Raw genomic sequence first — 13,834 nt, 5'->3', positions numbered from 1 at the left:
TTTCCTTCCATGTTTTCTGCTTTGTTTTTTCTTTCTTTCTGTTTTTGCTTTTCCTTGTTTCCAGCTCCTCCTGTTTCTTTTCCTTTCTTCCGCTCATTTATATGAGCTTTCCTTGTACTTGGTTTCACATAATACAAATATAGACATTCAAAATTCAATATGGTATCAGAGCAGTGACCTTAACCGGCCTGTCTCTGTGGTGTTCTCTTGAGAGATTTGTGAGCTTCTTGTCCTTCAATCATGGCTGAAGAAAGCTTAGTAATTTGGAAGGAGACGGCTTTCATGCTACTCCACCATCACCACACTCAGATATTGATATCAACCCAAATCAACGTCTTAGTTCTGTCTTGCTAAATGAGTTTAACTATCTTCCATGGGAGAGAGCAGTTTCTCTTGCTCTGGGAGGACGATCAAAGCTTGGTTATGTTAATGGTGCTATTCCAATGCCTGAGACTACCTCACCGGAGTATGATGCTTGGCTATGCAAAGACCAGTTGGTCATGTCGTGGCTACTCAATTCCATGGATCGTAAGATTGCAGAAATTTTTAGCTATGCTGAATCCTCCATGACTATTTGGAAAAATCTCAAGGAAATGTATGGAAATCAGAACAATGCGGCTATAATGTTTCAGTTAAAGAAGGACATTGCTGGTTTGCAACAGGAAGGGAAGCCATTTGTGCAACATCTTGGAAAGCTGACCACTATGTGGAACGAGCTGAATGTGTATCGACCACACACCATCGACGCTGCTGTGCTAACTAAAAGAGCCGAGGAAGACAAAATATTCCAACTCCTAGCAAGCCTGAGCCCTGAATTCGAAGATCTTAGAAGCCATATCCTCATGAATCCCGACCTGCCTTCTTTTTCAAGTGTGTGTGCCACAATTCAAAGAGAAGAGGTTCGAAGGAAAGTCATGACCTTGGACATGAAGGCAAATATACCAGAAGCTAGGGCTTACTTCTCTAACCAAAAACTTGGTGAGGAGAGAGGCTACAAAGGAAAGAAAACTGGCTTAAAATGTAGCCATGGTGATGCTGGTGGGCACTCAAGAGACCGATGCTGGATTCTTCATCCAGAGTTAAAACCAAAGTTTCCTAGGGATAACAAAGGTGTCTCGAAAGGCTCGTACAACCCTTCTTACAAGGCAAATCATGTTGCCACAACTTCTTCTGATGGAGCACTGAAGTTCACCACTAATCCAGCTGCACTGATCAACGAGTTTGCTATGTTTCTTCACAAGAAACAAGGTCTTGGAGATAGTGAAGGACCACTAAATCAGTGTGACAACAATCAAACTGCACTACTAGGACAGTTTGCTGGCTTCCTGGCTGGAAATGAAGGCGTGGTACAAAGGGACATCCCAGGTATCTTACACTCCTTCTCAACTGCTCTCAACATTGGTAATGTGCATGATTATTGGATTATAGATTCTGGAGCCACTGATCATATGACTAACAAGTCTACAAACTTGCATAAATTTGAAAAATTTTCTATTCCATCCCAAGTGTCAGTTGCCAATGGAAAAAAATGCTATGGTTGTGGGAAAAGGAAAAATACATTTGATCTCAAGTGATGTCGAGTCTGAGGCTCTTTATGTTCCCTCATTCCCTTTTCAACTTTTATCTGTTAGCAAGATCACAAACTCATTAAATTGTCTTGCCATTTTCTCTCCCAAAAATGTGATCTTTCAGGATGTAGTCACCAAGAAGACGATTGGTGAAGGATTTTTCTTAAATGGTCTCTACTATCTTTCCAAGCATATTCAAGTTCCCAAGGTTTTTCAAGTCACTTCAAGCTTAGCTCAAGAACAACAACTTTGGCACCAACGTCTAGCACATCCTTCTGAAAAAGTTCTATCCACCTTGTTCCCAAATATGTGCAAAGTTACAAGTCCTTGTGATGTTTGTCATTTTTCTAAGTTTACTAGATTACCATTTACTTCCTCTTTGTCTAGGGCTAGTAACCCTTTTGAAATTGTGCATTCCGATGTTTGGGGACCAACTATAGAGTCTTTTGATGGATACAAATATTTTGTAACTTTTGTGGATGATTTCACAAGGATTACTTGGTTGTATCTTTTGAAATTTAAAAGTGAAGTGATGGAAGTTTTTCAAGATTTTCATAGACTTGTGGCCACCCAATTTGCTTCAAAAATTCATATTTTACGATCAGATAACGGCACAGAATATATGTCTCATAACATGTCACACTACTTGAGCACGCATGGTATATTACACCAAACAAGCTGTGTTGGAACACCTCAACAAAATGGGGTGGCCGAGAGGAAGAATAGAGATCTACTTGAGAAGACTAGAGCTCTTATGTTTCACATGAATGTGCCTAAGAAGTTTTGGTCTCAAAGAGTCCTTACTGCGGCATATCTCATCAATAGAGTGCCTAGTAAAGTGTTGAATTTTAAATCACCTTATGAGGTCTTGAAAAATAGAAAGATCAACTTTTCCCATTTGAGAGTCTTTGGGTGTACATGCTTTGTTCACATTCAAACTCAAAATCGTGACAAGCTAGACCCAAGGGCTGCCAAATGTGTCTTTCTAGGTTATTCATCTACCCAAAAAGGTTACAAGTGCTATAATTCAACAACTAGAAAAATGGTTGTTTCAAGGGATGTTAAATTTGAAGAACATGTTCCTTACTTCTCACAATCACTGGATTACTCTAGACAGGGGGAGCATTTGATGGACTTATTTCCTTTTCCATATCCAAACGGAGAAGATGCAACATGCACTCCTAGTGATCATGTGCCGGATGATGTTAACCTTCACTCGGTGGAACATCTTGAAGATGAAAACCCTTCCTCATCAGAGATTCACACTGCACCCTCCAGTGATCCTTCCAACCATGATGTTGTTCAAATACCTGTAGTTCAATCTCCTACAGTTCGTCGCAATCCTGCACGAGAGAGGAAACTTCCATCCAAGTTGCATGATTATGTGACCTACACTGCCAGGTATCCCGTGACTGATATTATTGATTATAGCAAAGTCTCATCTTCTTTTGCTACATTCCTAAGTGCCATTAATGAAGCTCGAGAACCTCAAAGTTTTCAAGAAGCCAATCTTCACAGTGAGTGGAGAAATGCTATGGTAGAGGAGCTTCAAGCCCTCCATGAAAATAACACATGGACTATAGTGAAACTTCCAAAAGGAAAGAAGGCAGTGGGGAGTCGTTGGGTGTACAAAACTAAGTTTCATTCAGATGGCACAATCGAAAGGAATAAGGCTTGCTTGGTTGCTCAAGGTTTTACACAAACCTATGGCGTCGATTATAAAGAGACATTTGCTCCGGTGGCAAAAATGAACACTGTTAGAGTATTGTTGTCGGTTGCAATTAACAATGCATGGCCTCTCTTTCAAATGGATGTTAAAAATGCTTTCCTGCATGGTGAACTTGAAGAAGAGGTTTACATGAAGCTACCCCCAGGTCATCCTCAATCAAACAATCCAGAAATGGTGTGCAAACTCCATAAATCCATTTATGGTCTCAAGCAAAGTCCACGTGCATGGTATGCCAAGCTCAGTCATGTTCTGGAAAGGGTTGGTTTTTGTCGAAGTATTGCGGATTCTTCCCTATTTGTTCATTCCAGCTTAGTGGGTAAACTAGTTGTGCTCATTTATGTTGATGATCTAATTGTGACAGGTGATAATATGTCAGAGATTAATGCTCTTAAACAGTATCTCAACAACAAGTTTGTTATCAAGGATCTTGGCACTCTCAAATACTTTCTGGGCATCGAGATGGCACACTATCACAAGGGTTTCTTCCTCAACCAACGCAAGTATGTCATGGATCTTCTTCACGAAGCAAAAATGACAGATTGCAAGCCTGCTCGTACCCCCTTGGATAGCAACTTGAAGCTAAAAACTCACGGTGATCCAGTTCCCAATTTAAGTTACTATCAAAGAATGGTTGGCAAACTCATTTATCTGATTATCACCCGTCCTGATATATCATATGCTGTCAGCATTGTTAGCCAGTTTATGCACTCTCCAAGCATGGATCATTTGAAGATTGTTCATCGTGTGCTACGTTATCTTAAGGGTTCCATTGGTAGAGGAATTCTTATGCGCAACAATAGTCACACTCAGATCTCAGGCTATACCGATGCTGACTGGGCAGGAAATTTTCTCGATCGCAAGTCTACCACTGGGTTTTGTACGTTTGTGGGAGGCAACCTAGTTACCTGGAAAAGCAAGAAACAAAGTGTTGTTGTACGCTCTAGTGCAGAGGCAGAGTATCGTGCTATGGCGTCCACTGCTTGTGAACTTATTTGGCTCAAAAGCCTTCTGTTGACTTTAGGTTTTCCTCATCAACAACCCATGTCCCTACACTGTGATAATCAGGCCGCGATGCACATTGCATCGAATCCTGTATTCCATGAGCGAACTAAACATATTGAAGTTGATTGTCACTACGTCAGAAATCAAGTTCAGTCCAAGGTGATCGACACTCACTACACGCGCAGTCATGATCAACTTGCGGATATTTTCACAAAAGGATTACCCTCTGCTGATTTTCAACGTCTTTTGTTCAAGCTTGGATCAATTAATCCCTTTGATCCAGCTTGAGTGACACGCCCCGACCCCGATATTCCTCGAATACCAAGATAGGCACGTGCTGGCCGACACCCGAGGGTGACGAAAGCCATTTATTGAATGCAAATGCTGAAAACAATGGATAAATAAGGTTTATAAATATAAAAGAATAATGAATATGCAATTAAGGACCGTGTTCAGAGCACACCTCTAATCTAGAACACTAAAAGAAAAATAATATAAAATTGAATGAAACCAAGGAATGGGTCCTACACCAAGAGGACTTGAAGATGCCGATGCGGAAGTGCCTGGACGTCGGGATTGTATGCCTCGATTCTAAGTCCTGAAGGGGGCGCAAAACAAACATGAGTGGACCAAGTTGATATATATATATATAATAAAACAGTTATCAACGTACTAACCCCCAGGTTTTATGAAAACACAAATATAATGATAAACATAGGTTTTCCGAAACCTAGCATGTCGTGCAATGTCTCAAATCATCATTCGCATAAAATAATAATCACTAGTGAATGTCCGATATAACACTTCAGGCCCCATGCCGGCTCCCCGTCTCTGAGCAGACAGTCAGAGGAAAATGCACTTCAGGCCCTTTGCCGGCTCCCCGTCTCTGAGCAGACAGTCAGAGGAAAACACACTCCAGGCCCTATGCCAACACCAAACCGTCGCCTGGGACGGACCGGATCTATCCCTACGTCCCGTAGCGGAAAGGACCACTAGGTAAGTACAAAACCAGTGAACATACATATATTGAAAATCAACTTCATAGTATAAAGTCATCCATCATCTATACTATAAAGAAGTGTTCTAAACATGTTCTAAATATCATATCGTCATCCATCAGATATTCTATAAGAACATGGGTTATAGGAAAAATAGTAATAATTCAAACTAGCCTCAATAAGCATGTTATCTTGTAAAACGTTCATAAAACATAATCATCAAATCCTGCTTTTCATGTATGCATTTATACTATCAAAACATGCATTTTTAGAAGGGGTCCACTCACAATACTTCGCCGTCGAAAAGCCACGCCACTAGCGAAGACGGAAACGCCACAAATAATCGCCCCTAAGCACATAAATGGTACATTTAGTCAAACTCTACTCAAACGACTAAATTTGGGAAAACGGACATCGAAAACGAGTTTAGAACGTCGAAATTAGCCTAGGAAGGGTCCCGCACGAAAACCTAAAAAGTCAACGGTCAAAGTCAACATTGACCGTTGACCGGGTCAACTGTCAACGGGTCACGGGTCACGGGTTTTGGGTTAGGGTAATTGGGTTTAGGTTTTAGGTGGGTTGGGTTTGGGTTAGAAGGAAAGTGGGTTTGGGTTTGAAACCTCATGGCCCAAAGGCCTAATTAAAAAAAAGGGTAATGGGTTTGGGCTTGGCAGGAAAGGCCCAAAGGCCTTGGGTGTTCGCCGGATTCCAAGGAGGGAGAAGGTCGGACTTCGGCCGGAGATTTCCCAAGCTCCGTTGGAGCTCAAAACTCAACCAAAACATGTCATTCAATATACCAAATTGAAGCCCCGAAGGTAAGGAATCGAAATATACCCTTGGTTCCCGTCATCGTGGTTGGAGTTGGCCGGAAAACAGCCTGGAAGCCACGGGTGTCCGTCGGAACTGGGTAAGATTCAAATGAGCATAACTTCTTCCATACTCAATGAAATTGGGTGAAACAAAAAGGAAAGTTGTAGTACTCAGCGAGACGAAGAGATTGATACCTTGCACGCCGGCCAACTCGCCGTGGTTTGGCCGGAAATTGCCTCGAAAGGGGCGGTGCTCGCCGGAAAACTGGGAAATGCCTCCGAGGGGGTTTCTTCATGGTTTGACGTCCAAAACACAACTATGGGGTTAGAAAAGAGTTATAGGTGCGGGCATGGGTGTGTGTGTGTGTGTTCTACTCGGAGAAAAGAGCACCGAGAGGAGGGGGGAAAGAGAGCACGGAGGAAGAAAGAGAGAAGAGAGGAGAAGACTTTTCAGAAAAAAAAAGAAAAGAAAAGGGCAAGGGAAGGAACCGGGGGACAAAAACAGGGGGTGGGCCCCTTGGGCTCACCAATTAAGGTTCAAAAACAATTTTAAAAAGGAAGGTATCCCCCAAACTTAGTGAAAATACAAAAATACCTATTTTCTTACGTAAATTCCGGGACGGGTTCTTACAATCTACCCCCCTTAAAAGAATTTCGTCCCGAAATTTAAAATCACAACTTAAACCAAAAAGCTTGAAAATAGGAAGAAGAATATATGTATAAAGAGAATTCAAGTCAGAGTGGGTGCATCAAAGAGAATATGCCACACCGTCGCGAGCGGGTTGCCAAATCCTCTATCATGCCTCCAAGCTCTTACTTTCTTCCCCATCAGTGTAAAAGTAGAAACATACTTTAATAAAATATAAAGTTGAAAACATATATAGATGTAAGGTCAAAAATAAGTACGCAAAATACTATAGCGTCAAAATAGTCAAAATAGATATGTACTAACATATAAGTCGAAAACTCGCGCTTAACTTAAAAGCTGAAAATGGAAATACTTCCCCCAAAACATTTGTAACGTCGAAAACAAATAATTAAAGAAAAGGAAGTTAAAATACTTACTGAAAATCAAAACTGAAACTCAAAGCTGAAAAAAAATGAGAGTGGGTCTCGCCTAAGCATACGAACGTCACGTACTCCGAGAAAAGATGCGTCTCTAGGTCAAGTCCTAACAATAGCAAAACCGTACCAACTGCTGAAGACGAATCTTCCTGCCCACTTGCTTAACGAACCCAACGAATAAGTTTTCAATACCACAGTCGGCCGCCCGTGATATCGATCACACATTTGTTGTCTCGATAAGCAAGCAATAATTTGCTGAGGGTGCACAATTTCACGCGTCGTAATTTCAATCTTTCGAATACCAGTTCACAATACTCCTCTGCTAACCAGTATTGCCTGTAGAACTCTCGTACCATGCCGCAAAAAATGGCGTACTCAAACCGAACAAAACAGAAACTGTCGTCATAAAACTCTATCCAGTATCAAGCATCTTATCCTCCTCAATTCTTCCAAATGCGACCAACTACTCCAGTGTTTTGCCAACAAAGAACCCATTTGAAAACTGTACCTTGGGATTCAAAGGAAGTGGCTATCCTGTTAATAGTAGACTCCAAAGTTCGAGCCAAGCAACTAGAAAACGAGAAGTCACCTTTCCCAACAAGCGGTATCTCTTGGGAATCATTGTAGTGCTCAAACCACCTCTCCAATTTTGCTTAGTTGCAGATTTCTAGTAAAACAAGGTCAACATTGATGGAAAGAAGGACTCTCAAGTGATCAACCTAAAAATAAATGAGAGTACACACCTTTCGAGAGAAGTGTAAAGATTTTTCCGATTCTCACCTCGACCGCGCTGAGGTGCCAACCCAGAGTACACTAAACAGATCTGCTAGAAGTGTTTCAATAACCACGTACTCACAACAAAAGAGTCTTGGAGTGAAACAGTGAAAAGATGAGTTGAGACGGCACATAACATTGGAAAAGAACCGATGTGATGCCTATGAATTATAGTAAGATGATGATACAATCCGCTGACCTTCTGTACTCAAACCTTCATCCAACTCTTACTAAAACATCGCATACACGTCACGCCCACGTGCTCACGAACCGAAGGATCCTGGTGCCAAGGTAGTGGAAAACTACGTTGAGGCGAACACATCACATCATCGAAAAGGTCTACCAAAGTACGATATGATGGTTATGAATTGTAGCAAGATAATGAATGGTGACCATTCAATTCAGCGTGAAGATAATGATGCAATCTGCTGCTTACCTGCACCACAATCTTCACCAACCTCCTACCACAAGACGACTCCAACCTCACACCCACGTGGAACTCTTTCTGGTAAGTAGGGTAAGCTTGTGAAAAGATTATGCTCCCAACATTTCTGTTTGAAAAGATAAAAATTGGGCGCATACTTCCACCGAATTGATCGATCATGAATTCTTCACTGATTAAGCAAGAAACCATGCAGGGAAGACTAAAAGAACACTCAAGAATTTGAGGATCAAAACAAGTTTATTAAAACTAGAGTACAAGATACCTGGATGAGTGAGAAATCATGCCAAGAACAAACGAGCGAAGGAAGGTAAAGATGCAGAAATAGAAATCACTGTTTATGATTATTTGGTTAATCAACACGGTAAGGTTGACTGGTTCCTTAGCCAAAAAGGAAATAGGTATAAGCTCAAGAATAGTCAAGAACTGTTAATAAGATTTGACAAGGCCAAAGACATTTCGAAATTCACAATATGTTGTAAGCTGTTTCAAAGTTGAAAAATTAAACATAGAACCTCTAAACCAACAAAATGACGAAGAAGAAAGATACAAAGCAGTCTGTGTAAGCATGTAGTGACACGATTGGCTAACTTAAAGTGATGCCCTTGAGCAAACCAAAGCTCAATGAGTCCAGAGAAGTTCAAAGTAAAGCTCGATCTTCGTACAATGATGAATATGGTAGTCTCAAGCCATTACACTGAAAAGTTACAAGGCTGAACAGTTAGTGGATAAGAGCACTGGTCAGTTGGTCTACAAGCAAAAGGCTAAGTTCACCTCCACCGAAAAGTATGTGGACAAGGTGCTAGGATTTACCGTCTAGTGCCAAATCCAGGTGAAGTTCAAGAAGTCTGTTTATCCAAACAAGTATGGATCTTCATCAACCAAATCCAACTACAACAACAAAAAGAATCGCAACTCCTTTTGGAAAATTGGTGGGAACAGCGTCTGTTACCGAAGAGTCACTTAAGAAATTATCTAATTTAAATGATGTCAAAGCCCGGAGAATTTGCTGTAGAGCTAACGGTCAAAGGTTAAGGAACTTGACTTCGCCGTTGAGGTAAGCAAAGAGGTTACTGATAGAACAATCATGGAAGATTCATTCTACCGGTTCACACGAGTTTCTTCAGTGGTAATGAGCCTGAGAACATTGATTTGCTCCCGCTAACTACCACTTACTAATCGTCGTTACCACTAGTGCTTTCTTGCTTTCTCAAACACTTCGAATATTTCAAGTAGTCGCCACTGCAATATGACTCTGCCCGCCATTCCTAGGGAACGCATGTCGCAGAGTGATGTCATCATTTCAGGGTTCTAGTTGATCTCAACCAACTCGTACTGTTAAGATTTTTCCGTTTCTCGAGATTTCAATGTAGAGCCGACTCTGCCCGCAATTCCTAGGGAACGCATGTCGCAGAGTGGCATCGCCATTTCGTATCTACAGCTGATCTCGACTAGACTCCCTCAAACTAAGATTTCTAGAATACGTCGCTTCCAAGTAACACTAACTGTGCCCGCCATTCCTTGAGATTGCACGTCGTAGAGTACAAAACCGCTTCATATCTTCCAAATTCAACTCACTTAGGGTTTTTCCATTTCTCAACACTCCTAGGTAGATCCAATTATGTCCGAAATTCCCAGGGAATGCACGATGTAGAGTATCGATCCGATGTCGAAAGTCGTCCAACAATCCACTTCATCACCACTGAGGCACAATCCCGACACGAATTCTTGTATTTCAACCAGAAGATGAAAATTCAAACAGAGAAAGGTTTGCACAACTATGCCAAGTGACACCGAATCCGGAAGTCGTGACATCCAAATGATGTCATGATAAACACACTACTACAGTAACAGAAAGTCCTAAGTATGCTCTGAACAAAAGCACGCTCTGATACCAATCTGACACGCCCCGACCCCGATATTCCTCGAATACCAAGATAGGCACGTGCTGGCCGACACCCGAGGGTGACGAAAGCCATTTATTGAATGCAAATGCTGAAAACAATGGATAAATAAGGTTTATAAATATAAAAGAATAATGAATATGCAATTAAGGACCGTGTTCAGAGCACACCTCTAATCTAGAACACTAAAAGAAAAATAATATAAAATTGAATGAAACCAAGGAATGGGTCCTACACCAAGAGGACTTGAAGATGCCGATGCGGAAGTGCCTGGACGTCGGGATTGTATGCCTCGATTCTAAGTCCTGAAGGGGGCGCAAAACAAACATGAGTGGACCAAGTTGATATATATATATATAATAAAACAGTTATCAACGTACTAACCCCCAGGTTTTATGAAAACACAAATATAATGATAAACATAGGTTTTCCGAAACCTAGCATGTCGTGCAATGTCTCAAATCATCATTCGCATAAAATAATAATCACTAGTGAATGTCCGATATAACACTTCAGGCCCCATGCCGGCTCCCCGTCTCTGAGCAGACAGTCAGAGGAAAATGCACTTCAGGCCCTTTGCCGGCTCCCCGTCTCTGAGCAGACAGTCAGAGGAAAACACACTCCAGGCCCTATGCCAACACCAAACCGTCGCCTGGGACGGACCGGATCTATCCCTACGTCCCGTAGCGGAAAGGACCACTAGGTAAGTACAAAACCAGTGAACATACATATATTGAAAATCAACTTCATAGTATAAAGTCATCCATCATCTATACTATAAAGAAGTGTTCTAAACATGTTCTAAATATCATATCGTCATCCATCAGATATTCTATAAGAACATGGGTTATAGGAAAAATAGTAATAATTCAAACTAGCCTCAATAAGCATGTTATCTTGTAAAACGTTCATAAAACATAATCATCAAATCCTGCTTTTCATGTATGCATTTATACTATCAAAACATGCATTTTTAGAAGGGGTCCACTCACAATACTTCGCCGTCGAAAAGCCACGCCACTAGCGAAGACGGAAACGCCACAAATAATCGCCCCTAAGCACATAAATGGTACATTTAGTCAAACTCTACTCAAACGACTAAATTTGGGAAAACGGACATCGAAAACGAGTTTAGAACGTCGAAATTAGCCTAGGAAGGGTCCCGCACGAAAACCTAAAAAGTCAACGGTCAAAGTCAACATTGACCGTTGACCGGGTCAACTGTCAACGGGTCACGGGTCACGGGTTTTGGGTTAGGGTAATTGGGTTTAGGTTTTAGGTGGGTTGGGTTTGGGTTAGAAGGAAAGTGGGTTTGGGTTTGAAACCTCATGGCCCAAAGGCCTAATTAAAAAAAAGGGTAATGGGTTTGGGCTTGGCAGGAAAGGCCCAAAGGCCTTGGGTGTTCGCCGGATTCCAAGGAGGGAGAAGGTCGGACTTCGGCCGGAGATTTCCCAAGCTCCGTTGGAGCTCAAAACTCAACCAAAACATGTCATTCAATATACCAAATTGAAGCCCCGAAGGTAAGGAATCGAAATATACCCTTGGTTCCCGTCATCGTGGTTGGAGTTGGCCGGAAAACAGCCTGGAAGCCACGGGTGTCCGTCGGAACTGGGTAAGATTCAAATGAGCATAACTTCTTCCATACTCAATGAAATTGGGTGAAACAAAAAGGAAAGTTGTAGTACTCAGCGAGACGAAGAGATTGATACCTTGCACGCCGGCCAACTCGCCGTGGTTTGGCCGGAAATTGCCTCGAAAGGGGCGGTGCTCGCCGGAAAACTGGGAAATGCCTCCGAGGGGGTTTCTTCATGGTTTGACGTCCAAAACACAACTATGGGGTTAGAAAAGAGTTATAGGTGCGGGCATGGGTGTGTGTGTGTGTGTTCTACTCGGAGAAAAGAGCACCGAGAGGAGGGGGGAAAGAGAGCACGGAGGAAGAAAGAGAGAAGAGAGGAGAAGACTTTTCAGAAAAAAAAAGAAAAGAAAAGGGCAAGGGAAGGAACCGGGGGACAAAAACAGGGGGTGGGCCCCTTGGGCTCACCAATTAAGGTTCAAAAACAATTTTAAAAAGGAAGGTATCCCCCAAACTTAGTGAAAATACAAAAATACCTATTTTCTTACGTAAATTCCGGGACGGGTTCTTACATTGAGGGGGAGTATTGGAAGAAAGCATGGAAGAAGTTCTAGGGCTGCTTTACTTTTCTAGGGCTGCTGCTTTACTTTTCTAGGGCTGCTTTACTTTTCCATGTTTCCTTCCATGTTTTCTGCTTCCATGTTTTCTGCTTTGTTTTTTCTTTCTTTCTGTTTTTGCTTTTCCTTGTTTTCAGCTCCTCCTGTTTCTTTTCCTTTCTTCCGCTCATTTATATGAGCTTTCCTTGTACTTGGTTTCACATAATACAAATATAGACATTCAAAATTCAATATCATCGTTTGAGATCTCAAGTCAAAGTCAGGTGCGTGCTAGCACCATTCATTCCATAGCCAAGATTCAGATTCTGTAAAAGTTTATCTTCAATTGTGTTCTGTCATATATACCGTGTTTAATTAAACAATCAATCAGTTTTTAATTGTTTAATTCAAACATGCTTCTTTAAAATCCAGGACAATATCATCTAAGGGCAACATGTGTTTGCTTACATAAATTACTACGGCGAAGGGTGTTATGGCTAAACCAGGTGAAGGTAAAACTCCACGCAATCTTTTCTTTACTTCTAATTCTTGTGAAGGACTTTGATATCTTTTTTGTTTTCATCACAAATAAAATTTGAATTTCTCTACGGAAGTTGTTTACTCAATATTTTAGGAATAAGCAATTCAGGAAAACTGGTTCCAAGGTTTTCTTATTATTTTGCATCTTGGTACGCCTCAAGTGACTACTACTTTGCTCCCACTAAAACTTTCACACTGCTATCTTTCCTTGTCAAATCATGTCTAAATTTTGTTCCCACTTTCGAAGTTTGATTGTGATGATAAAATGGGAAACGTAGGGGAAAATGTGAAGGCATTATTCCTAAGGCTTTTCTAAATATGTTACATCTATCTCTAGAATTTATATTTGATCAGTTAGGCTTATATATTAGTTAAATGTTAACAGTGAAATTCAACTATGCTTTCAGGGCAAAGTTATGTCACTGCTGTGTTGGTCGGCTTTGCTGATGCAGATAGCAAACTGTGGAACTTAAAAGATTGGATCTTCCAAGGCCAATGATTTTAAATGTCCATCAATTAGTTGTTCATGGATGGTTCTCCTGCTGTGCGGCATGAATATGATTCTACTTCAATTGGGTAGGTAACCCCTGGAATGATGTTTTACTCATATACTGCTTTATTTTCAATACAAGCAGCATGTCTTTTCATCTTCTCTTCATGTTGCTGCCATCTTTGAGTGGGTGCAGATATGCCCTCGAGTTTTGAAAGGAAACCCGTGTTGGTTCGCCAAGAAAACACTTGTATGCATCTCCACAATCTGTTGAAATGGGAACTAAGAACATAAAGCAGGAGAAGTTGATGGAAATTTGTAATGGCAGCAGAGATGGTGGTGCT

General features: G+C 41.3%; 1 protein-coding gene and 2 long non-coding RNA genes across 3 annotated transcripts; 1 reads left to right on the top strand and 2 right to left on the bottom strand.

Moving 5' to 3' along the window:
• Positions 1-159: 159 nt before the first annotated feature.
• On the top strand, positions 160-2,374 carry LOC137710165 (uncharacterized). The gene is made up of 3 exons (XM_088697191.1): positions 160-173; positions 251-1,365; positions 1,693-2,374. The coding sequence occupies exons 1-3, from the start codon at positions 160-162 to the stop codon at positions 1,719-1,721; spliced, it is 1,158 nt and encodes a 385-aa protein (XP_088553317.1). The 3' UTR covers positions 1,722-2,374.
• A 2,307-nt stretch (positions 2,375-4,681) lies between these two features.
• LOC137709861 (uncharacterized) lies at positions 4,682-7,015 on the bottom strand. The gene is made up of 3 exons (XR_015964500.1): positions 6,302-7,015; positions 6,132-6,200; positions 4,682-4,897 (listed from the first exon to the last, which is right to left on the bottom strand). It is a non-coding gene; the product is annotated as an uncharacterized LOC137709861 (long non-coding RNA).
• Positions 7,016-10,380: 3,365 nt separating this feature from the next.
• On the bottom strand, positions 10,381-12,430 carry LOC137709862 (uncharacterized). The gene is made up of 3 exons (XR_015964501.1): positions 12,001-12,430; positions 11,831-11,899; positions 10,381-10,596 (listed from the first exon to the last, which is right to left on the bottom strand). It is a non-coding gene; the product is annotated as an uncharacterized LOC137709862 (long non-coding RNA).
• Between the last annotated feature and the right edge of the window lie 1,404 nt (positions 12,431-13,834).

Source organism: Pyrus communis, chromosome 7, assembly GCF_041283825.1.
Source record: "Pyrus communis isolate YQ-2024b chromosome 7, ASM4128382v1, whole genome shotgun sequence".
NCBI classification, from domain to species: domain Eukaryota; kingdom Viridiplantae; phylum Streptophyta; class Magnoliopsida; order Rosales; family Rosaceae; genus Pyrus; species Pyrus communis.
Note: the sequence above shows the minus strand (reverse complement) of the source record. Positions and strands in the feature narration are given on the sequence as shown.